The sequence below is a fragment of the Phyllostomus hastatus genome, unplaced genomic scaffold (assembly GCF_019186645.2).
Source record: "Phyllostomus hastatus isolate PE091 unplaced genomic scaffold, TTU_PhHast_1.1 phas_scaffold_501, whole genome shotgun sequence".
NCBI lineage: Eukaryota > Metazoa > Chordata > Mammalia > Chiroptera > Phyllostomidae > Phyllostomus > Phyllostomus hastatus.
Window position 1 is genome coordinate 64,552,635 of NW_025334033.1, and position 24,262 is coordinate 64,576,896.

At 41.4% G+C, this 24,262-nt stretch overlaps 1 protein-coding gene and 1 pseudogene across 1 annotated transcript in view; one reads left to right on the top strand and one right to left on the bottom strand.

The window, feature by feature from the left end:
* Positions 1-2,950: 2,950 nt before the first annotated feature.
* Positions 2,951-24,262, top strand: part of UNC79 (unc-79 homolog, NALCN channel complex subunit) — a 205,465-nt gene continuing 184,153 nt past the window's right edge. The window contains exon 1 of the mRNA XM_045823781.1: positions 2,951-3,034. Within this exon, the coding sequence (XP_045679737.1) occupies positions 3,013-3,034 (22 nt within the window). The 5' untranslated portion in view covers positions 2,951-3,012. The remainder of the gene's footprint in view (positions 3,035-24,262) is intronic.
* On the bottom strand, positions 3,082-23,082 carry LOC123808392 (annotated as a pseudogene).

The following is a 24,262-nucleotide window of genomic DNA, read 5'->3' on the forward strand; positions in this document are numbered from 1 at the left end:
GGGGGGGTGCTGAGGAAAGGGAGGCAGGAGGTGGAGTCATGGCGATCACTTATTCGGTATGAAGACAGGGACAGCTTTTCCAGGTTGGAAAGTTTATTCATGGTTGTGAGCCGAATGGAACAATGCATGAAAGGATGGATATTTAAAATGCTGGAAAGGGAGAAGATGGCTAATGGGAGCATCTATAGTTAAAGACATAGATTCAGAAGAAAAGGGCATTTCACCTGACAGTGAGGATGGGCACTATTTCTGCAATAGAAGAAGACAAAGAAAGGTTCACACGGATAGGTGGAGACAAAGAAAAGAAAGGTGACGGAGTTCACATTTGTTTCTTTGAAGCAGAAATTAGGTCATGTGTTGGAATGCAGAAAACAGTCCAGGTCAGTGAATTAGCCCAATGGACATGTTAGAAGATTGAAGTTGTAAGAGCCTAAATTGCTAATTAGGCTGTCAAGTACATGGATGATTTTGGACTTTGAAACAGTCAGAACTGACTGTAATGGAATGCGTGCATTTGAGTGGCTGAACGGTAATACTAACAGCACCAAACACTCATATGTGCCAGAGACTATTCTAGATTCTCATGTGTCATTTGAAGTGTACCAGGGATTGTTGTCGATCACTTATGGATACTCACTTAATCCTGACACGACTTTGAGGTAGCTGTGCTACTACAGGCATGTTGCAGGTGAGGAAATGGAGAGTAAATTGCTCAAGGTCACATTGAGGCAGAGGTGGAATTCAAACCTAGGCCACGCAACTCCTGAGTCTGTGCCCCTTGACAACATACGCTCTATCACTGGGGCACTGGAGGTTTAATGGATGACAAGTAGCAGGGTTAGTAAGCAGGAAAAGGGAGAGTAGTTTTTCCAACACATACTTTGTTACCTTGTTGCTGGGTTATCTAAGACACCACTTTTGGAAAAAAGAAAGTTTAATTATTGTTTTCTTTATCCGAGCCTTAATCCTCCCAGAAATTTCTGCATCAGTCATTGAGTTTCCTTTTCTTTTCTTTCTTTTTTTAAATCCTCACGGAAGATATGTTTATTTTAGAGAGAGAGGAAGGGAGCAAGAGACAAACACTCCAGCCAACGGAGCCTCCTGGCCGGGTGTGTTCTTTTAATCACACAAAATATTTGTCATCTCAGAAATATATATCATATTCATATTCTCTCTCATAATGATTCTAACTTATCTTACCCACAATTAACTCTCCATCATCATTTTTTACACCATTTATCTTTGAAGGATGGAACTTCTTTGTGGGAATGAACATGGTACCAATGAACATTGGTGCAGATCAGTGGTCAGCCAGACCGATCTGTCAAGAAGTGAGGGGACGTTGTCCAGGCAAATCTTGTGAACAGATTTTATGATCTGATTATTTTATGAACATTTCGCCAATACCATGATGCTTAGCAACTGTGTATATTGAAAGGGGCAAAGCTAGCCATACGCTTTTTGTGCTATGCAGAAACATTTCTTCTTATTTGTTCACGTGGTTTCTCTTAATTGGCAAAGATTTATTTGGACTATTTTGTGCCTATCATATACAATTTGACATTCTTTCCCCTAAAATAAGGATTATTCTTTTTGTTGAGATGAAAAACCATGGATCTAGTCACCAGTTGTCAGCATTAAAAATAATTGGTTAACTTACAATTTCTAGGGCTTTTGCTAAATCAGCTTGCTTTGATCATGGTCCCCCTCAGCTTTCACAAACTATTTCAGTTGTCGGAATGAGAAGGGTCATAACGGCCGGCAACTGTGCGGTATTTTGATTTTAAAAGGACCTTCACACCCATTGTACCATTTCATCTGCTCACTAACTCTTTGGGCGACAGGGCAGGTTTTACTGTTCCCATTTGACGGACGAAGAACTGGAGGCCAAGGGAGATCACAAGAGTGGTCCTAGAATGAGTACTTATTCGTGCGGTGGAACCGAGTCTTGAATCTGGTTCTGACCCCAAGTCCGGGCTCAGGCTGTCTGGCACTCCAGGTGATTCTTCCCATTAACGTGCAGGACGCCCCTTTTCCAACGCCCTCCTTTCTATCCACTCTGTTTGCTTTCCCAGCCGAGGGTCTTCCTGACGCGCCAGCCTCCATCCTGGGTGGTTGCCAGGGCGCCCATCTGGGTCCCTCCGGACTCCAATCTTGTCTTTTCCTTTCCCGTGGCTCTTCCAGCTTTGCCATCCAAGGCAATCAATCTCCTGGCTTAGCCCCAACTTCTGATGTCTTCTCCCAGCCCCCTGGCAGTGGGACCTCCCATCCTATCGCCGGCAGGAGAGCCCATCGGCGAGGGGAGGCCGAGGGCGGGGAGCGCAGCACGCCGGGAAGCCATGCTGAGGGTTACTTCTGCATTTCCTTCCTCGCGGTCCTCGGGAGCCTCCTCGCCGCCCTCCGGCCCCGGTTCCCTCCCGCCCGCCCCGGATCCGCCTCCCCCTCCTTCCTCCCGGAGGCTGAGACGAAGCGTGGGACGCACCTGTGCCCCTCTCCGGTCACCTCGCTGAGGCATCGGGGGCTGCTCGCGGGGCAGGATTTACAGGCCCGGAGAACGCCAATGGGAGATCCGAATGGTCGGGGACTCCGGCGCTTTAAGAGGCTTTTCTCTGGGAAACACCCGTCCCCTCCGTGCGCCTTATGAATGGAAATACTCCTCCCCCGGTCGAGCCCATTTTCCCATTTCACCAGGAGCCGCAGCTTGCTCTCTCCTTTCGGTCTCCCCGCCCACAGCAACGCGGGCAGCTCCAGGAGGGGACGGACAGGAAGCCTTTGGCCGCCTATTAAATCCCACCCATTTCTCCGGGGGCGATTTCCTAACCTTCCGGGACCGAATTCTGCAATTTGATGTGCGTTTTGTCCGAATGGTAGCGACACGGGCCTAAGGGAGGGGGAAAGCAAGGGGGTGGGGGGTGGGGGGTATGCGCTCTTTTCCTCGCAACATCGCTGGCGGAGCGAGGGAGCTCACACGACACAGATTTTGGGGCAAAGCCTTTCCATCTGGACAGCACCATGTCCACCAAAGCGGAGCAGTGTAAGTAGCAGCCGGCCCGGCGTTCCGGCCCGGCCTCCGGCTGGGAGCTATTGCTGTTGCGGCGTTTGCGGCTGCCGGGAGACCTTGGCATCGTGCTGGTGCGGGGGTGGGGGCTGAGGTTGGGGCGGGTCGGGGGTGAGGGGTGGAAGACGAGGTGGGGGAGGGTGGACGTTAATGGCAGCGCGGCGCTGTCCCTGGTGCTGAAAAAGAATGCGGTCTTCCTCGTGCTTGTGGTGGGGTTTCGCAAGACTTAAAGACCCTGCGAAATGAAATGAAAATAGGGTCACTGTAGGGAAGAAAAAAAGAGGCCTCGTATCTTTCTGATAAACATTTCAGTGTCTCTTGTTGGAGTGGGGGAAGGGGGGCAGCGGCAAATCAGGGGCGGGGAGCTGTCAGTGCAACCAAAGCCGGCCTGGCCTTCTGAGCATGCCCAGTTCTCGGTGCTGGAGCCATAGGGGAGTTTGTCTGCGGTTTCCACTTCGGTTTGGAGAAGCAGAAAGGGAGAGCAGGGGGCGGAGGGGGGCGGGGAGCCGGGATCCAGGCAGAATTCAGGATCCAGCGTGAGGATAATCAGTTGAGGAATATCAACACTAATGCTAAAACTAAGCACAGCCATAGGTCAAAGCAGGAGTCGGTGCTTGCAAGAAAGTGAAAGGGACTCTGGGAAAATGATCTAACCCTTTGTAGGGCAGCTCCCACAAACTATGACAAATAGCAGGAGGATTTTAGTTGTCCCGATGATGACTGATTGTATGTTTGGTTACTCCTTGTGTACAGAGGAAGTTTCTAATGCGGTCCCTGTAGCCTCTTATTGCAGTGCGCATTAATAGGCCTTGGCTATGCTCTTGGTAGGCTGATTAGTGTGAAACCTTTTCCTGAGTGCACTCGAGGGACTCAGAAACTTAAACTTCTGATTGTAAATAAAGGATGTTTTTACTAAGCAGTGCGTTTGGATTTTTAACAAATATGCCATCTCATTGATTCTTGTTTCTTTCAAAGCAGTACACAGTTATATGTTGATAATGTCACTACTTCAAAGTCCTTCTAGTTCTTCTCTGGAATGGCAATTATAGGCATTCTGTGAGACACCCAAAACAGTAGTCTCATGATTTGGGGGCAGTAGCATGTATGTGATAAAACGTAGTCTGCCACTTACTCACCAGCTAGGTTAAAATGAACTGAAGACTCGTGGAGTTCCCGGACTGACGGTTCGATAGAGATTGACTATGCACACCTACCCTCCAGTGTTTGTATCTCTTTGCAATGCTTTATTTCCTCATCTGTAAAACCGGAGTAATACTGCTGATGGGGTTCTTGTGATTGCAAATGAGAGAATACACACGAAAAGCTGAGTAGTGAGCCTACTACATAGAAAGACCTCCGTGAATGATGGTTATGATACTGACAATTATTTCCCACTTCATAGTCCATCTCTTCTAAGTAGTTAGGAAGTTCTTTTGTAACTTTTTTTTGCCTGTCTCCAAAAGTTAAATCTAAACCTCAAAGATAAAATTTGCTTCTGCGGAGGCTTTGAAAAAAATTGGATGCGTTATGTTTTGAGTAATAACAACATACTTAGAATCAGTGTGGATCTTCCCACTTGAGAATATCACATCCTTGAAGGTTTTATTGTAGTGCAGTTGTTAAAAAAAAGCTATCACCTGTCATTTGCTTTTATAGTTACACATTATGTAAGCAATTTCAGGTTAAAGCCAGAGAGTATTACTGTCCTCTTCTTGTGTTCTCTCTTCCTTGTTAAGGTTTGAGATGCACTGGATGCTTTTTCTTGTCTCTTTCCTGGACAGTTAATGCCAAGATAAGTAAAATCTACCTGTGGACTTGATTGTGTGGTGCAAAGAGTTTTCAGTTAAGTAGCTATTTTAGAATTGTTTGTAAAACAGGTTTTTATCTATAGGTGATAGGAAGGATACCATAAGAAGCTAGGCATGTAGCTTTGAATTTTGCATGCCCTTCTGATTAACTGTGAGACATTGGGTGATTAATTGAACAGTTTTGTGTCTCAGAGTTTTCATCTATGGAGTAAGGAATAGTAGAAGCAGCTATCTTTGTTTAGTCCTAAGGATTTGGAGGGCAAAGATGGTAAATGGGAGTAGGCTGTAAAAAGGATAAGGATGCTTTGGGTATTTTTAGGTACTTTTATTTAGACAGGAGGAAAATTAAGAATTTCTTTTCTGTTTCTCTTACATGCATGAACACGAATGGGTCGAGACTCCAGAGCACATTATAAACCTGGAAATAGAGAAAACACGTAAAAGGCTATATACTTGATATTCATGAAGGAGAAACACTTTTTAATAAAGAAAAGTTGCAGATCTGTCTTACTCTAGCCTTGGTCTTAGTAGGAGTATGGCTAAGGGAGAAGAGAAACAGAAGGGGAGGCCATGAGATTTTTCTTTTCTACTGGATGTGAAGACCCTCAGGATGGGAGAGAATGAGGGAGTTCATTTCTCATCTGCATCCAGGAGTGTGCATAGTACCACCACTTGCCTACGGACCAAAAGGGGAGAATTAGATATAATATAATGTCAAAATATAATTTCTGTTACTCTTTTTCTCGAGGTCTCTTGAGGTAGGTTAAGGTTTCGCTGGTCCAGGAAGTGGACATGGTTTGTTTGAACCAGCAAGAGGAAGTACTTGCATTTCAACCTGTGACCTGTGACTTATCTTTGAAATATAATGTATCACAGATACGTGAAAAATGATTCTGTTTTTATATAGTGGTATTTTCTTTTATGAAATAAGTAATAATAATGAAAGAGAGGCTGGCTTTAGCTAAGATATAGTTTGGAGACTGTTTTTACACACTTGGTCTGTTTCTTATGCTACGTGTAGAACCGTGATAACAGAAGGTGAACGCTTCCTAGCAGTTTCTCAGGTGATTGCACAAGAGTTAAATTTTTTCCCCTCCAAGTGCTTCTTTTTCTTACCAAGTTCACTGTAGTGAAAATGTTTGTGTACCTGATATAGAATCTGGAATGATACAAATAAAAATGTATAGTTCTTTTTTTTTTTAAAGTTCTTTCTTTTTTTAAAAAGATTTTATTTATTTATTTTTAGGGAGGGAAGGGAGGGGGAGAGAGAGAGAGACAGACAGACAGACAGACAGACAGACAGAAGCATCAATGTGTGGTTGCTGGGGGTTATGGCCTGCAACCCAGGAATGTACCCTAGCTGGGAATTGAACCTGGGACACTTTGGTTCCCAGCCCGCGCTCAATCCACTGAGCTATGCCAGCCAGGGCTAAAATGTATAGTTCTTTTATTTGGAATTCTAAAGAGGAGTCCAAGTCCCCTGCACCCCATACCCCCCAGCTTTCTCTCTTTTCTAAGAGTTAAAGTGGACCAATCTGGAGTACTTTGGGTGTACACTTTCAAAAGAAGCTTGCTTCTGATAACAGCAGAAGTTAAGAGCTGGAGTTCCGGAATCAGACCGCTGCCTGGGTATGAATCCTGGTTCTGCTTTCTTACAATCTGCGTGAACTTGGACAAGTTTACTCAACCTCTCTAAGCCTCAACTGCATTAATCTATAAAATGGGGATAGTTATAGTTGTGAGGATTAAATGAGGTGATCTATGAAAGTGCTTAGCACAGAACCCTGGCACATAATGAGGAGTTCATAAATGTTAGCTCTTATTATTATCATCACAAATCTCGTACTTGCTGCTACATTATACATTATAAATATTCATCTAGCCACCCCCCCCCCAAAGTATTATTTGAATGGGATGTGGACTTTTGGACTATTTTTTATCTCTCCTCTACAGCAATTAGCCCAACCCATTTTGAGTGGGAGGGAATCTCTTTGCATGGCAAATCCTTGACTTGTTTTATCTGAACAAAACATTTTTAAGGCAGGAACTGCCTATCCATCACCTTTTGTATTATAATGATGGTGGAACAGCTAGTAAACATAAATCAGTTATGTACATATCCATCAAAATGTCAAATTTGGGTATTAGCCTGCTGATAATTTGGGCATAAACTCAGAATATCTAATGATAGGAATGTGAATGTATGTTATTTTTAATGTATTTTTCCCACTCGACATCTTTATCTCAGTAACTAAAAACCTTTTTGATTACACCAAAAGCAAACATTTTAAAGAGTACAGCTAATTAGCAATATGATTTGAAGTTGAACCAGCCCTTCTCCTGTATGTATTTAAGGGCCATGCTTGGAGAAATCCATAGAATGCTTAAAATTTTAAAAAATGCTTTGTACATTTTGTGGTAATATTACCAAAATAGAAAAGTACTTCTCCTTTGAATAGCACTGCAACTTGTACTTGTTTAGAAATCTTTGCACCACATTTCTGATTTCTTATAGATGAAACTCTAGTTTTTTTCAAATATGCAAAAATTTGAGTATGGGTTATTAACTGTGTTTGTGGTAGCAAAAAGAGCACATGATTTTTAGCTCTTGTCTTACATGATTTCTCTGCATCATTGGGCACGACTTGCTTTATTCCTCATTGAAACCTCATTTTCTTTCTCTTTTGGCTGTTTCTACTTCGATTTTTTATAGGGCTACTTTCTTCTTGCCCTTTCGAAACCTGATTCTGTCATTGGGCCTTCCTTTCTCTCTTTTTAAAGTCCCGCAGAGTTTTGTTCTCTCTCATGCACCCCATATCAGTTATCACCTCCACGTGGATGATGTCCAAACACAGTTTTCTATGCTGAGCGTGTTTGTTGAACTATAAGCCACTGTCTCTATCCAGGCATCCTTTAGGCATCTCAAACCCAAACTGCTTGTGTTCTGCCCCAAATTTGTACTTCTTTTTGCATTACTCATTTCAGCGAATGGCACCACCATTTGCCCATTAATCCTTGTGAAAAAACCGGCCGTCTTCTTAACTTCTGCTCTCTGTCATTAGTATGGAACAAATCATCAAACCCTGTTGATTCTAGCTGATTTAATCTCTCGATCTCGTTATATTGTTGGACATTTTTTTAAAGTTCAATGCGTCATGTTCTTTTTTTTCTTGAAATGCTTTCTTTCTCTCGATAGCCTGCTTCTTTGCCCTTTTATTGTTCAGTATTTAGCTTGCAAGCTCTGCCTGATTGCCCGTCTTACCCTGTGAGCCCCACTTGTGTGCTCATGCTCTGTTGCAATGATTAGCTTTTTGGCGAGGTGCCCATGTGTACTTTGCGTGTAGACTGTATTATGTTCATCTCTGTGCCTCCAGTGTGCAAACACTATGGACCAGTGTACAGTGTTTGCACAAGAACTGTTTCGTGAATAAGTACGTATGTTACTGGGTGAGGGCAAAGTCTTTTGTAAAGAAAGATTGCATAATCAAGTGTTTGGATATCATTAATTTGAAGAGTACACATTTCCATCAACGTGAAGTTCTGCATTCTGCACAATGTTTTATCCTTTCTTTTCTAGCTAGTTCTTATATCTGTAATTGCTTTCTCTTTTCTAATTGGATTGGCAAATATCTTCAACACAATGTTAAATATAGCATAGAGAGTGAGTATTCTTGTTTTTAATTTTAGTTGGGAAGGTTCTAGTATATCACTATCAAGTAAGATATTCTTTGGGCTGAGGTGTGTACTAAGGAAATAACCATCAATCCTATTTTATTGACTTAAAAAAAAAACCCTGAATGGTGTTGAACTTTGTCAAGTTCATTTTCTGTATCTATGGAGAACATGTGACTTTTCTTAACTTTATTAGTATGCTGGATTGATTGAATTATGTCATATTTTATTTAATAACTTTTGCATTGATATTATATGTTAGATTTGTTTTCTTCTTTGCAGGGGTGGTGTGGGGAGTAATTCTAGCCAGGATCTGGGACCAGTGCTATATTTACTACATAATATGAGTCTGGAAGTTTTCCTACTTTTTCTGTGCTCTGGAGTGATTAAAGTAACATGGAGGTTATCTGAGTTTTAAAAGTCTGTTAGAGTCCCCCTGGAAAACCATCTGGCCTGGTGCTCTTTCGTAGTGGAACTCTTGAACTTCTTTCTCTGTTTCCTCCATGACCCTTGTTCTATTTGGACTTTGTGTTTCTACTGGGGTCAATTTTGGTAAGTTTTATTTCTCTGAAAAATTATTCAGTTCATCTGAGGTTTCAAATTTGCACAGAATTATGCAAAAGTGTCCTTTAGAAATTAAACATTTTCCTTTAATTTGATGTAACTCATCATGTCTAATGTGTACTTAGGACAATTTGTGCCCTCGCCCCTTTTTTCTTGATTGAGTTAGCTAGTGGTTTGTCTGTTGTTGATTTCTTTTCTAAGGAAATAGTTTTTGGATTTATTTATTAATTGTACTTTTTTTTGCTTTGAAATTAATTTACGCATTTATTATTGATTCTCCTTTTTTTCTGATTTCTTTGTTTTATTTTGGTGGTTATTTTCTAGCGTTTTGAGTTTGGTGTTAATGAATTTATTTTAATATTTTTGATATAGACATTTCATGTAATATATTTAGCTGTAGCCTACAGATTCCTCATAATATTAGGCTTTTATTATTATTTTCAAGGAATTCTGCAATTTAATTTTGTATTTTGCCTTTGACCCAAGACTTATTTACAAGTGTGTTCGTAAAATTCATGTGGAAAAAATTTTTGTTCTTTTCAAATTTTGCTATTTATTTCTATTTTTATTGAATTATAGTCTGAGGATGATATTTGCATTATTCCTATCCTTTGGAGCTTAGGGAGCTTAGTGAAGTTATCTTTGTGGACCGACATTTGGTCAGTTTTTGTGGATGTGCCATGTGTACTTGAAAAGAAGTTATAATCTTAATTTTGGGATTTGGAGTTTGATATAGATCTATGAGATCTATAATTATGTTGTCTAGATCTTCTACACCTTCATTAACTTTTAGTCTGCTTGATTTTGGATTGTGAGGTCTGTTAAAATTTTCCTGTTATTATTATGTTTCTGTCTGTTTCTCCTTGCATTTTTTTGTAGGTTGCTGCTTAATGAAAATTATTGCTATTATTGGGTACATAAATATTAGTAGCTGTAATGTCTTCATTGTGAATTGTAGCCTTAAGCATTATAAAGTGTTCTTTATATATTTTAATGCTTTTTGGTTTCAATTCCACCTTGTCAGATTTCAAGTTTATGACCCCCTGTTTTCTTTTCGTGTTTGCCTTATATATCTTTCTCCATCTTTTTATTTTTAACTCATTTGAATCTCTTTGTTTTAGGTGTGTCTTGTATTCTGCATAGTGTTGGATTTTGCTTTATTAGCCAATCTGAAAATCCTTTTCTTTCAATAGGTGAGTTAAGCACATTTACATCTATTGATATGATTAATATGTTTGGCCTCAATTTTATCATATTGTTTTATTTTTGTGTCTTTTGTATCTACACTTTTTTTCATAATGCAGTGGGTTTTATTTGCTTGTTTGTTCCATTGGTTAACTTTATAGTCTCTATTTTTGGACTTAATTGGTTTCTGACATTGAACAATATTGAAATTAGCTTGTAACTTTCTCTCCTGTGCTCCTTCTGTCTCAGTATCTGATCTAAAATAATATCCTTTTATTTCCAATTAATATGTATCAGGCAGTCATATCCATATGCACTCCTTATTTCCCCACCCCAGTTTCTGTTTATTACCCTTATATATAGTCTCTTCTTTATAACTATGGTTTGGCTTTGTTCTACAGGCATATTTACATGTAATGCTCACCACTAATTCCTGCATTACTGTCTCTCAGTTTCTTTGGGTGTCCGAATGTCCTTTTCATGTACATCCTTTAGGAAGGGCGTACAGGATCATTGTGCCCCGAGTTTGGCAAGTTTATATAATAGTTTAAAGCTTTTTAAAATTTTTAAATATTGTGCTGTTTTTTATTTATTTATTTATTTATTTTTAGATTTTATTCACTCATCTCTAGAGAGGGAAGGGAGGGAGAAAGAGAGAGAGAGAGAAACATCAATGTGCGGTTGCTGGGGGCTGTGGCCTGCAACCCAGGCATGTGCCTTGACTGGGAATCGAACCTGCGGCACTTTGGTTCGCAGCCCGCTCTCAGTTCCCTGAGGTACGCCAGCCAGTGCTGTTTGCAGCTTTGTATTTGGAGGTCAGTTGGGGTAGATATCAGTTGCTGAACTCATAGTCCCCTTACTTGGGTGTCTTAAATTTGTTACATCCTTTTTCTGGGGGGTATTAAGAATTGTTGAAAAGTCTAGTGACAATCTTGTTTTCTTTTTCTTATTAGTGACAGCCTTTTTGCCTGGTTGCCCACATGATTTTTTATTTTCTTTCGAAGTATTTTTAACTATAATATGACTCAGTGTTGGCCATGTTGAAATGATCATGGTGTATCCTTTCAATATGTAATTTCAAGGTTTTTTTTTTTTCATTTTAAAAGAGTGTCCTAAAATCACAATTTTAATATTTATTTTGTTCAATTGTTTGGCATTCTGTGCAATCCCTATCCTATATGTAGTGTTTTCTTTTCTTTTTTTTGCTAATCATCTATGTTAGATCAGTTTCTACTGAATGTTTTTAAAATTCCTTTCTTCATTCCTTTTCAATTTTTTCTTCAGTTGCATTTTCTCTCTCATAAATCCAAAGTTATTTATTGTAAGCTAGTGCAAGCATCTGACTGTGTCACTATGCCTTTTAGTGTAGATATACCCAAGAACCTATGTATTGAAATACTCGTTATTTTGTCCTCTTTTTGTTTATTGTGGAAATGGTTATACATAAAAATATTCACCCACTGAAGGCCCAGTTGAATGGATTTTGCTAAGTATATACAGGGGTGAGCAAAAGGAGGTTTACAGTTGTAATACAAATAGATCATATAATCATTAGTAAATACTGCAAGAACACACTCTGTTTTATGTGGTCACAACTCCCTGTACAGTTGTGTGATGACCCCCCAGTCAGTATAAAGAATAGTCCATGTGCCCGAAAAAGACTCCTGTGCCCCCTTGCTCTTGACCCCTTCTTCTACCCCTGGTCCTAGTATTTCATATCCACGGAGCCATTCAGTGCATAATCTTCCCAGTGTGACTTATTTTATTTAGCCTAAAGTTTCTGAGATTCATTGATGTTGACTGTAATATTTTGTTCCTTTTTATGACTCTTTAGTATTTCATGGTATGCATATATTATTTGGATTGTTTCCAGTTTTGGGCCATATGAATAATGCTGTTAAAAGTATTTGCATACCTGTTTTTATTTCTCTAGGGAGGATACCTAGGAGTAGGATTGCTCGACAGTATGTCAAATGAACATTTAATGTTATAAGATATTGCCATATTGTTTTTCAAAGTGGCTGTAACTTTTTTTTTATTCTGAGCAGCAATGTAGGAGAGAGTTCTTGTTGCCCCAAATCCTCATCACGATTGGCGTGAACAGTGTTTTTAACTTGAGTCATTCTCATGGGTGTGTGCGATGGTGTTTCACTGTGGTTTTAATTAGCGTTTCTCTGAGGGCTGGTGATGCTGAGCATCATGTCATGTGCCTATTGGCCATTTGTATATTTTCTTATGGGAAATGTCTGTTACAATATTTTGTTCATTTTTATTAGATCTTTGGTCTTTTTATTGAGTTTTACGTAAGCATTCTTTATATCTTCTGAATACGAGTTCTTTGTATTGAAAAATTTTGCTTTTATTCTGTGCCTTACCTTTTTGTGTTTTCTTAGCTATGACTTTTGAGAAGTAAAACTTTTAAGTTTTGAAATTAATTTTATCAATTTTTTTTCTTTTATCATTTGTACTTTTGGTGTTCTGTTTAAGCAGTCTTTGCCTAACGTAATGATACAAAGATTTTTCTCCAGCATTTAATATCTAACATTTAGGGCTTTTAACATTTTTGAGCCAGTCTTTATGTGCTGTGAGGTAAGGTTTGAAGTTCATTATTCCCAGATGCAATATGCAGTTGTTCCAGCATCGTTGTAAAAACAATCTTACCTCCATTGAATTATGTTGGTCTCTTTGTTAAAAATCAACCGACCACATATTTTTTGGCCTATTTCCAGACGTTATTTTGTTTACTCATTTACATATCCATCCTTTTGCTAGTCTTTATTACTGTAAGTTTATATATAGTAAGCCTTGAAATCAGGTAGTATAAATCTTCCAACTTTTAAAAATTGTTTTTAGCTGTTGTAGATCTAGTGCTTTCTATGTAAAGTTAAAAACCAATCTCTCTCTCTCTTTTAAAGAAGCTTATTTGGGTTTTGGCCTATAGGTTAGTTGAAGAAGATTATTATTTTAACAACATTGAGTTTTCCAATCATTGGAATGATATATGTGTACACTTATTTAGGTCTTGTTTAATTTCCATTGTAATACTGTGTTACATTGTTCATTAAATTTATTCCTAAGTATTTTTTTGCGTGGAGCCATTTTTTAAATTTCATTTTGTTAATTATATGGTGTACAGAGAACTATGACTGATTTTTGTGTGTTGATCTAATACTCTGCACCCCTGCAGTGTTTACCTACGTAGTCTAGTAGTTTCGGGGGGAATTACATAAGGTTTTCAACACATACTATCATGTCGTCTGTGAACATGGTTTTACGTCTACCTTTCCAATCTTTTTATTTCTGTTTATTGCTATTGCTCTGGCTGGGACCTGCAGCACAATGCAAATGCAAGCAGTGTGAGCACACAGCCTTGCCTCCTCATTCCTGGTCTTGGGTCGGAAGCGTTGAGCCTGCCGTCATATTAAATCAACCTTGCATTCCTGAAATAAACCACATTTGGGCATCATAGAGATCCTTTTAAAATATGGCATTCCATTTTTGCTCATATTTTATTAAGCATGTTTGAATCTATGTTCATGATCAACGTAGGTCTATAGTGTTTCTTTTTTTCTTGGTGTATCTTTGTCTGGTTTTGGAATCAGTGGAATTGGTCCCATAATATGAGCTTGGAAGTGTTATATTTGCTGAAAGAGTTTATATAGGTAGGATATATTTTTTAAATTTTTGATAAGATTCAACACTGAAGCTGCTGGGGTCTGAAGGTGGTTTTTTTGGTGTGGTGTGTGTAATGGGGGGAAAGTTTTAAATTTTTAATTAAACTTAGTTGCTACAGAACTATTGAAGTAATTTTTGTTGTTGTTTGAATTTCTCTTGGTCAACTTTGTTGTTTGTATCTTTCAAGGAATTTGTCCATTTTGTCCATTTGACAAACTGGTCCAGTTGTCCATTCATTGATGGAAAGTTGTTTGCAGGAATCCCTTATTCTTCCCTCTACACATGTGCGGACACTTGCACTGTCCTTTTATTTCTGGTATCGGCAGGTTATGTCTCTCTTTTTTCTTGACCTGTCTGTGTAGAGGTTTATCAATTTTATTGATCTTCTCAAAGAACCAGCATTTGCTTTTGATTATTTTTTCTGTTGTCCCTCCCTGCCCCCCCGCTTTGTGTTGTATTGATTTCTGCACTTATCTGCTGGACTGTTTCTTTCTTTTAGTTTGCTTGGATTTAATTTGCTCTCTCTCTCTTTTTTTTTTAGGTTCTTAGAGTAAAAGCTTATTTTATTGATTTGAGACCTCTCTGCTTTGCTAATATGGGTACATAAAACTATAAATGTCTTTGTAAGCCCTACTTTAGTTGCACTCTACAAATTTTGACAGGTTGTATTTTCATTATTGCTTAGTCCAAAACATTTTGCAATTTATACTATGATGTTCCCTTTGGTGCAAAGCTTCTTTAGAAATGTGTTGTTTAATTTACAAATATTGGGATTTTTCCTGACTCTTATTTACTGTTTTTGATTTCTAACAATACCATTTTTGTCAGAAAAAGTAATCTATAAGATTTCAATCTTATGGCATGAATTGAGACTTGTTTTATGGATCAAAATATGCCTTATACCCTGGCTGGCATAGCTCAGTGGATTGAGCACAGGCTGCGAACCAAAGTGTCGCAGGTTCGATTCCCAGTCAGGGTACATGCCTGGGTTGCAGGCCATGGCCCCCAGCAACCACACATTGATGTTTCTCTCTCTCTCTCTTTTTCCCTCCCTTCCCTCTCTGAAAATAAATAAATAAAATCTTAAAAAAATATGGCTTATACCAGTAAACATTCTGTGTGCACTTGAAAAGAATGTGTATTCTACAGTTGGTGATATATTCAGATCTGCTGGGTCCTTGCTGCTTTTTGTGTAGCTTTCCTATCAATTGCTGATAGAAGCATCTTACAGTCTCTATTATGATTATGGAATTGTCTTTTTTGTCTTTAAGTCTGTCGATTTTTGCTTTACATATTTTGAAGTTCTCTAATTGGAGCCATACTCATTTGTGATTGTTTTCGAGTTGCAACATCTAATTTTTCACTATGCAGTATCTTCTTTATCCTTGTTACTTTGTTTTGTTTTGAAATCTGCTTATCTGATACTAAAAATGCCACTCCAGCCGACTTTTGCTGACTGTTCAAGTGGCATTTACAGGGGTGGGAAAAATGTAGGTTTATAGTTGTGAGTACATGAAACAAAGAGTTTATTCTTTGTTATTATTTATTAATTATTGTATTATTTCCCATATGAACAATTACAAACCTAATTTTGCCCCATCCTGTATTTTACATTCATTTCTTTTCAAACTTGAAAAATATCCTATTGGCTCCTTAGGCATTGTCTTTTGCATTTTTAAGTAAAGGTTATCCTAGCAATTATAATGTACACTCCTAATTTTTCATAGTTAATATATAATTAGTTATGTCCTCTTTTATTTAAAATACACAAATCTTGTAGCCTTACAGGCCTGTGTCCCTTTTATAGTTGCTACATGTAATACATATAATGTATATGCTATATGAGCTATGTGCTATATGCTTATGATTTTAATTTTAAAGTTATATGGTTAATAAAGAAATTAAGAGAAAAAAGAAAACATAGTCTCTTGTATTTATAAAGAGATTTGCCATTTTTGATGCTCTTCATTCTTTCCTGAGGTTTCCTGATGTTTCTGTCTTTAGCCTGAAAACTTCCTTCAGCTTTTATTGTAGTGTAGCCCTGCCTTCTTTGGATTCCTGGATTCCTTTGGATTTCTTTGGATTCTTTGGATCTTGGGTTTCTTTGTCTGAAAATGCCTTTATTTTGCTTTTATTATTGAAAGATATTTTTGGTAAATACAGAATTCTGCTTTGACAGTTTTTTTTTTCCTTTTAGTACATTAAAGCTATTATTCTATCTGGCCTTTATGGTTTCAGAGGGGAATTCAGCCATCACACTGTACCAGGTTTATAATATGTAGGTAATATATATTTTTTTCTCTTGATGCTTTCAAGATACACTGTTTATCTTTGGCTTTTATCAGTGTGAGTTTCACGTGGGCTTCTCTCGGCACAGGTCGCTAGATGTTTATTCTGTTCGGTGTTTGCTTATTTTGTGCGTGAAAATTTCTGTTTTTATAAAAATCACATTTGGGAAATCTGTGGCTATTTTTCTTCACATACCTTTTTCGGCCTCATTCCCTTTATTCCCTCTCCTTCTGGTATTCCATTTACACATCCTTAATTTTACTGTGCGATGTTATGTAACAGGTCTCTGAGGCTCTGCTCGTTTTTTCCCCAATCCTTCTTCACCCCGTGCATTTTTCAACCTTGAATCCCTTCTATTGATCTATTTTCAAGTTTATGTACTCTGGCCTCGGTCATATTCATTTGGCTAAGTCCATCCAGTGGATTTTTTTTTTTAATTCAGAAGTTTCTATTTTTCAGTTCTAGAATTTTCATTCTGTTTTTAAATCATTTTTATTTTTCCGCTGGGACTTCCTCTTTCTCTGATGAGAGTTTCATGCATCGAAAGCGTGTTTTGTTTTACTTCATTGCGGATGGTTGCACTAGTCGTATATACCTTTCCGTTAGTTCCGACATCTGTTTCACTTCACGGTCAAACTAGACTGATGTTCTTTTCTTCCGAGAATGTGTTTCATTTTCTTGGTCCTTTGTTGGATAATTTTGGATTGTATCCTGTATGTTATAAATATTCAGTTGTGGAGGTTTTGGATTCTATTATTTCCCACTGATGAATAGTGTTTCCTTTTCTTTTTTCTAGGTCATTTTCTTGGCTTGACTTGAAGTGTAAACTCTGTTCCTTATGCGGTAACTCCGTACTCTGTTCAGATCTTTTGCCTTTAGCTGGGCTGCTTGGAGTCTGGTTTGCATCTGTGTGGTTCAGGGACCGGTTGGGGAGCTGGGTACTCAGAGGCTGCAGGTCCCTTTCCCCTTGTGGGGTCCCCCCCCCTTGCTTCAACATTCACTGTTTGCTAGTTTTCCTTTTCTGGTTCCCAGGCCAGAAAGACTGGGTTGTTCCGTCTGCCATCACCACTGCGAATGCTGCATGGACTGCCCGGGGCTAAACGCCCCTCCTCCATGGCAGCTGGAATTCTGTCTCAGAGTCTGTTGCTTGTGTCCATTCTCCTGTGCTCTCAGGCCGCTGTTTTTCATCATATCCAAGCTTTGTAGTTATTTTCCGTGAAAGGAAGAGAAGCTGTTGGTACAGGTTTAGTTTATCGTAACCAGAAGCCTCTTTATTTCTTCTTAACGTTTAAGAATCCTTCCTTCCTCCCTTCCTTCTTCTCTCTCTTTCTCGAAAGAGAGGGAGGGAGGAAGAGAGGGAGAGAAACACCAGTGAGCGAGAGAAACGTCCGTCAGCCCCGTCTTGCATGCCCCTCAATGGGGATCTAGCCCTTGCAACCCAGGCATGTGCCCTGACCAAGAATCGAACCTGCCAAGAATCGAACCTGCCGACCCCTTGGTTTGCAGGAGGATGCACAATCCACTGAGCCACACCAGGGCAGAACTCCTTCTTGCCATGTTTTATTGTTCTTAAGCATTGCCCATGGTGTTTATTTATTCCTCTTTCTAGTGGTTGAATCTTTATTTTAAAAATATTTTCCTTATTTCTAATTCTCTCCAGAGTTCTTTCACCTTCCTTCTCAGAATCTCTCCTCTCTAGTCACCTAATTTCAGTGTGCTTAATAACCTAGTTTCAGTCATTTTCTTAATTTCTTTTAGCTTGTTTTAAAACACGAGGTTACAGTTTTGATCTGTGTAGTGCATGTCTCTGCTTCTTGTCTTCTCTTCTATGTTCTTGTACTTCTTTTATTCTTGTTTATTCTATTACAGTTGTCCCAATTTCCCCCCTTTTCCCTCCTCCACCCAGCTGGCTCCCCTCCCACAGTCATTGCCCACACCGTTGTCCGGGTCCGTGGGCCATTCATTCAGGTTCTTTGACTAATCCCTGCTCTCGTACTTTCTAAGACTTTCCCCGCTTTTATTTGGACTTTCTTTCTCCTTTGCATCTAATATCCTTACACTGTTCAATGGGAATTCTGTTCTCGGCAGTTGCTTCTGAACACAGGGCTTTATCTCAAAGGAAGCCTTGGTCTATTAGTGTTCAGAGTTGAGTATCCACTCCCTTGCTCTAGATCTTAGCACGTGAAAAATGTGCCCTGCTCTCACTTGTTTTCGGGTCGGGCCACCGCAGTTTCCTGGGAGTCCCTGTGGACCGTATGAGAGCCCCCTCTCCAGAGGGCCGTCAGGTCCAAAGGCCTTCTTTTTGTTCCTTCCGGCAGGCATGCTGATGTCACATGGGTGTGTAGCTGTCAGACCTTTGTCCCATCCTCTGATAATTGGTTCATAGGGCTACTGTGTCACCTGGTTCTGTTGTCGCTATTATCGACCAGTCTTTGGGTTGTCATCTTCATCGATTTATCTGTTTTTAGTCCAAGGGCTTGGGTTGATTCAGAAACTAAGCTGCGGCCACCACCCTCTTCCAAGATCCCTCCCCTTTCAGCGTCTTTAACCTGACCCTTTGTAAAACCCTATTCCCTGGTAGTTCAGATTCATTCCTTGAGTCAAATGGCTGCTGCCTGTATAGCCGGCCTTGTGGCTGCTCGCCCACTCTGTGTCGGTGTCGGGATGAAGTCACGGCAGCCCCTTCAGTCCCTCCTCTTTTTCCGTTGCCCCTAAGAGGGGATGGCCAGCATTTGTAAGTGTAGGGGGACATCCACACCGATGGCAGTGCTGTGTTTGTTTTCTTGCACTGCTGCGTTTGGGCCTGCTCTTCAGGTTTTTGAAATTAAATCCTACAGCGTTTCCATTCACTATTTATACATGCCCATTGGATGAAATGATAAAGAAAAGCAAGAGAATGCTTCACAGAAAAGTTGGAAAAAGTATTTACCAATGTCTTTGGTAAATACTTTTCTGGTGAATGAGGGGGGTGAAAGGAGAGCTAGATACGGATAAGATACAGGAAATATTCTTTTTATCTTGGTTGTATGAGTATATACTTAATATTATTTTTGAAACGGTATGCGTAATTGATGCCCTCTTTCATTCCGTGAGGACAAACAGATTCCCTGGGACACAAGTTGCGTTCAGTCTCCTGGAGGGCTCCTTCCAGGACGTCACTGGGCAAAGTCAGGAGCGAGTCTAAGAAGAGCCGGATTCACCGCGGTCAGGGCTTCCGGCGGATGTGGAGGTGCGGGCCACGTGCCCGACCTCTGGGGAGGGGGTTACTCTGTGTTTTCTGCTTAAGCTCAACATGGCCTACCCCTAGTTCTTAGAAGGAGGTCAGAGTAGAATTCTTTGGAAGTAAAAGGAGTGTCCTCAGCTGTTTCTTTTTTTTAAAAGAAGATTTTATTTATGTATTTATTTTTTAGAGAGGGAAGGGAGGGAGAAAGAGAGAGAGAGAGAAACATCAATGTGCGGTTGCTGGGGGCCGTGGCCTCCAACCCAGGTATGTGGCCTGACTGGGAATCGAACCTGCGACACTTTGGTTTGCAGCCCGCGCTCAATCCTTAGCTGTTTCAAGAAACTGTGAACGTGAGTAGGAACTTCATTGGCTTAGGAACGAAGAAGAATGGGGGTGCACTCACCTAGGCACTCTGCCTCCGGTGAAAATCCCAGTATATCGGGTGTGGGCTCTTGGTGATGACAGCTTCCAACAGTCTGGTGCGTGGACCACAGCGCCCTGATCTTGACTGACTGCCTTCTGTACCGGACGCACCACGGGGTCTTTCCTGGGAGAAAGGATCCATGGGGAATAACTTTTTTGAAACCATGAATGTCTAAATATGTCCTTATATTTTATTTGGAGTTTGCCTGATTATAGATTTCTACTTTGAAAATAATTTTTTCCAGGGTTTTAAAGACATTGCTTCATTATTGTCTTGCTTCCTCTGTTGCTTTTGAGAAGTCCAAAGCTGTTCTGATTCCTGGTCTTTCTTAAGTGATATAAATTGTTAAAAATCTGTAGTGCCCTGGCTGGGGGCATCAGTTGGTTAGAGCATCATCCCATACACCAAAAAGTTGCAGGTTCGATTTCTAGTCAGGGCACATACCTAGGTTGAAGGTTTGATCTTCAGTTGGGGGACGTATATGGGAGGCAACCAACTAATGTTTCTGTCTCTCCCTTCCTTTCTCTCTGAAGTCAAGAAATATATTTCAGGTGAGGATTAAAAAAAAACAACTCTAGAATCATACAGAATCTTTTGTCTGTCATCAGTTTTTGACATTTCATGATGATGTGCCCTGTTATGTGTCAATTTTTATTCCCTGTGGGAGACATGAAAAATCTGCCATATTCTAAAATTTTCTTAACAACTTTGTTAATGATTTAAAACCCTTTGGTTCTGCTGTTGCCTTTTTCTGGAACTCCTTTTATTCTGATCCTGGACCTCCTAGATTGATCATTTCTCTATTATTTTGTTCTTTGTTTTTTTTTTTTGCTATATGTTGGGAAGAATTTTATCAACTGTATCTTGTAGCCCTTCTATTGATTATTCATATCTAGGGTCATATTTTTAATTTGCAAGGATCCTTTGTTTGTTCTCTGCATTTTTTAAAAAAATCAGATTGAATAGAAAATATCACATTGTAAACAGGCCCACTGATATGTTAGCTTAAAGCACAGCGACAGCACAGCCCTGTGTACAAAGGTAAAGGCAAAATGCTGGTGGCAAACACAGCACTTACGAGGCCTGAGCCGGGCTCTGAAAGCCCTTCACCAGAACTGGAGGCAGCAGCAGCTTGAAACCGGCACAAAGATAGGGAGGAGGAGGCTTAAAAGAGCAAAAGGAAGACAGAGCAATAGATTCATTTTGCGAAGGATAAAGGGACAAAGGGTTGTATTTCCTGATGTTCTGGAAACATCGGAGCATGCCACACGAAACTGAGAAGGTTAGAAGGGCAGGGTGTTTTAGGTGGGAAAGGCAACTTTAGAAGCATTTATACGTTGTCTTGGCGCTTAGCTCCTAGGGACTCAGGAGACCATGTCACTCACGCGTTGTGACTAAACTCGTCATTGAGCCGCTTGCTCCAGTCTCCTTGGCTGAACACCACCCCGAAATGGAGCTGGTGTCCACTGCCCCGGCGGCCCTTCTCCTCATTGATGAGTCTGTGATGGGGGAGCCACCGTGAGACCTGGGGGCAAAAACACAGGACTCTGGTGGGGAAGGGGCTTCCTCCTTCCTCCCAGTACTGCAGGGTTCCTGAGGGAGAGGGGTTTGGGTTGTGGGCTGCTTGAGGCTCTCAGTTTATCAGAAAAGCCTTCTTTTGAGCCCCGCCCTCCCAAACCCTCCCCCAAGGAGTCCCCTGAGTTCAGCAAAAGGCCAACTGAGAGAAAGAAAAAGAAAAGAAACTGAGGAGAGAACGTAAGGTGCCATCTCCTCTCCATGGCACTTGTTACTGAGTGGAGGGACTGCCCCTCACGTGACTGTAGACACGGAGAGTTTGTTCATTACCCCAGATCAGTGACACTCAGATAAGGGGCGGGCCTGCCCAAGAGGGGCCTCCCAGACCCCCAACAAGGTTTTGTCCAGTGCGACACGCCCCTGTTCCCCCCCAAATTGAGAATCTGCACATAATGGTGTAAATCCCCAAAGGGAGTGTGTTGTACGTGTGAAGTGTCAGAAGCAGAACAAAAAGCTGAAAACCCCTAATCTGCACGGAGCAGACATCAAAATTATGGCGTGGTTTTTATTTCTGGTTAAGAATAAGTTACAAACAAGTTATTTCTCCTGCAGCTAAACTCAATGACTAGGCCCCATGCTGCATAGCCAAGAATAGTCAATTCACCCCTTTATCTGGAGTCATCATCTGGCTTAAAGACATGCAGTTCTGTCCTCCTGAAGACAATTTCCAGAAAGACCTGCCTGTGCCCATGAGGTACCTGAGACTAGGAGTAGCCCAGGTAAACCACGGTATGCTTTCTTAGAAGGCTGGCTTTGCTCTGTTTCCTTCTCTTTGGCACTGTGCCAGGGGTCCGCCAACTTGTTATGAACAAGCACTAAACCTTCAAAATACTTGACGGTCTTCCCTCTCAGCTGCAGGGTGGCATCCTCATTGCGCACCAACACGGCAGGTGGGGATGCTGCTGGGAGGCAGACACGGTGCACACGTGGCTCACTCCCCTCCCTTCTCGATGGCTTTGTACAGAGCACCTGCCTTGCGCGTGCCTGTGATGACAATCACCTCCTCTCTAGCATCCGTGACGGTGCCCACATCCTCCCTGCTCCTGCCTCGGGCCAGGATGGGCACCTGGGCGAGGTCTCCATCAGAGCACCTGGCACCGGCCAGGATGGAGACCATGACCAGTGTCTTCACATGGATCCTGCACGCCAGGCTGGACGCCGGCTCATTGAAGGCAGTGTGTCCGCTGGGGCCGATGCCTCCAGCCAATGCCTCAACCCCGTCTGCAGCCTTGATCTCCAACTCAGAGGCCTCGCACTCAGCCTGTAGGCCGGCTGTGCATTCCCCTCCAGAATGCGGGTGTTTTGGGGGTGGACGGCAGTGTGCTGGAAGAACTCATTTCACATAAAGGGGTGGTAACTCTCTGGGTGGGCCCTAGGAAGACCCATGCACTCATCCATGTTGAAGGTTTTCATGTATTTGAAGGACAGGTCTCCATTCTTACAGTATATTCAGTTGGCTTTTTGCAGCAGCCGAGTTGGGTGTTCCTGGTGGGGAGCCCCGGAGGGAAGTACTTGTCTGGTCTTGGGTTAAACTGGATCATGCGGTTCCCGATGCCTTGGGCACCCGCGTGCTGGCCCGGGAACGGTGGTCCAGGGTGATGAGCTTCATCTGGTCACAGATGCCTCTAGCAGCGGTGGCAGCAGTGGTGCTGTTTTTTTTTTTTTTTTTTTTTTAAATAGGACCTCAACATCCTTTCTTGGGTAGAGTATCTCATCTTTCTGTTCTTAATAACAGTTGTTTTTTTTTAAAAGTTTTCTTTTCCCGTGTAGATTATTTTTCTCCAAGTTGATTTTCTGTTCCTTCTGGTCTGTCTTCCGTGTCGGAGGCTTTCTCTAGATGGCTGGCCATTCTTTGCTATCTTTGTGGCGAAGGGTTGGGACTAAGGAGCCGGCCTGTGCACACTGGTGGCCATTTATGGGGAAGCCCCTGGCATCACTGTCTGTCTTCAGGGTTTCATCTTTGACTGGCCAGGTTCACAGGAGGAAGGAGAAGGGAAGAGGCTGCCAGTCTCCAGGCCGAAGGGCCAGGGTCCGTCTGCTAGGCACGGGGTGGGCCGGGTGCAGGTTGGCGCAGCTCTGTTTTCGGTGTTCAGACTTCACATGCCCACTAAGTCCCGTGGGTTTGGGTAGGTTGCCCGGTCTTCAGCTGGGTCTGGCTCTTCCAGTCCAGACACCCTCCAGCGTGTGTTCTCTTTGGACAACTCCAGGCCCGCTGAGGTAGGGAGAGGTGCTCTCTCGGGCATGTGAAGGAGTGGGGAGAATTTAGGGATCCGTTTCCTGCTTAAACAGCTTTCAGTCAGTGTGTCCATTTTGCTTTCTTTCCTGCTTCACACATCTAGCTCAGAGCTATCTGGGGGTGCTGCCCGTCCACACCTTTTGAGAATTCTGACACACACATGGTTTTCTCTCCGCTTCCCTTGCTGCTGGCCTGGGATTTGACTCTCTGGTCTGCTCCTTTTCCATTGGCTTTCAGGCTCCCAGAATTGTGCTGCTGTGTGTCTTCTTGCCTACTGTTCCTTTCTTATCTTAAATGATCCTTTCAGTGTTACTAGGTGGCATTCCAGGTGCGTATGATTTAGATGATGCTGTTCACTTTGTGGTCTTAACCCAGAAGCTTTCTCCCATTTTTTCATGTCTGGCATCGTCGCGTTCTTTATGTCTTAACTTAAATATGGTCTTTTCTGAGGGGCCTTCCCAAACCACCTGATGTGGAGAGGGTATTCCCAGTCTCCTTTTTCTAATTCTCTACTTTAGCTCCCTGCATGGTTCTTTATAGACCTTTAAAACAT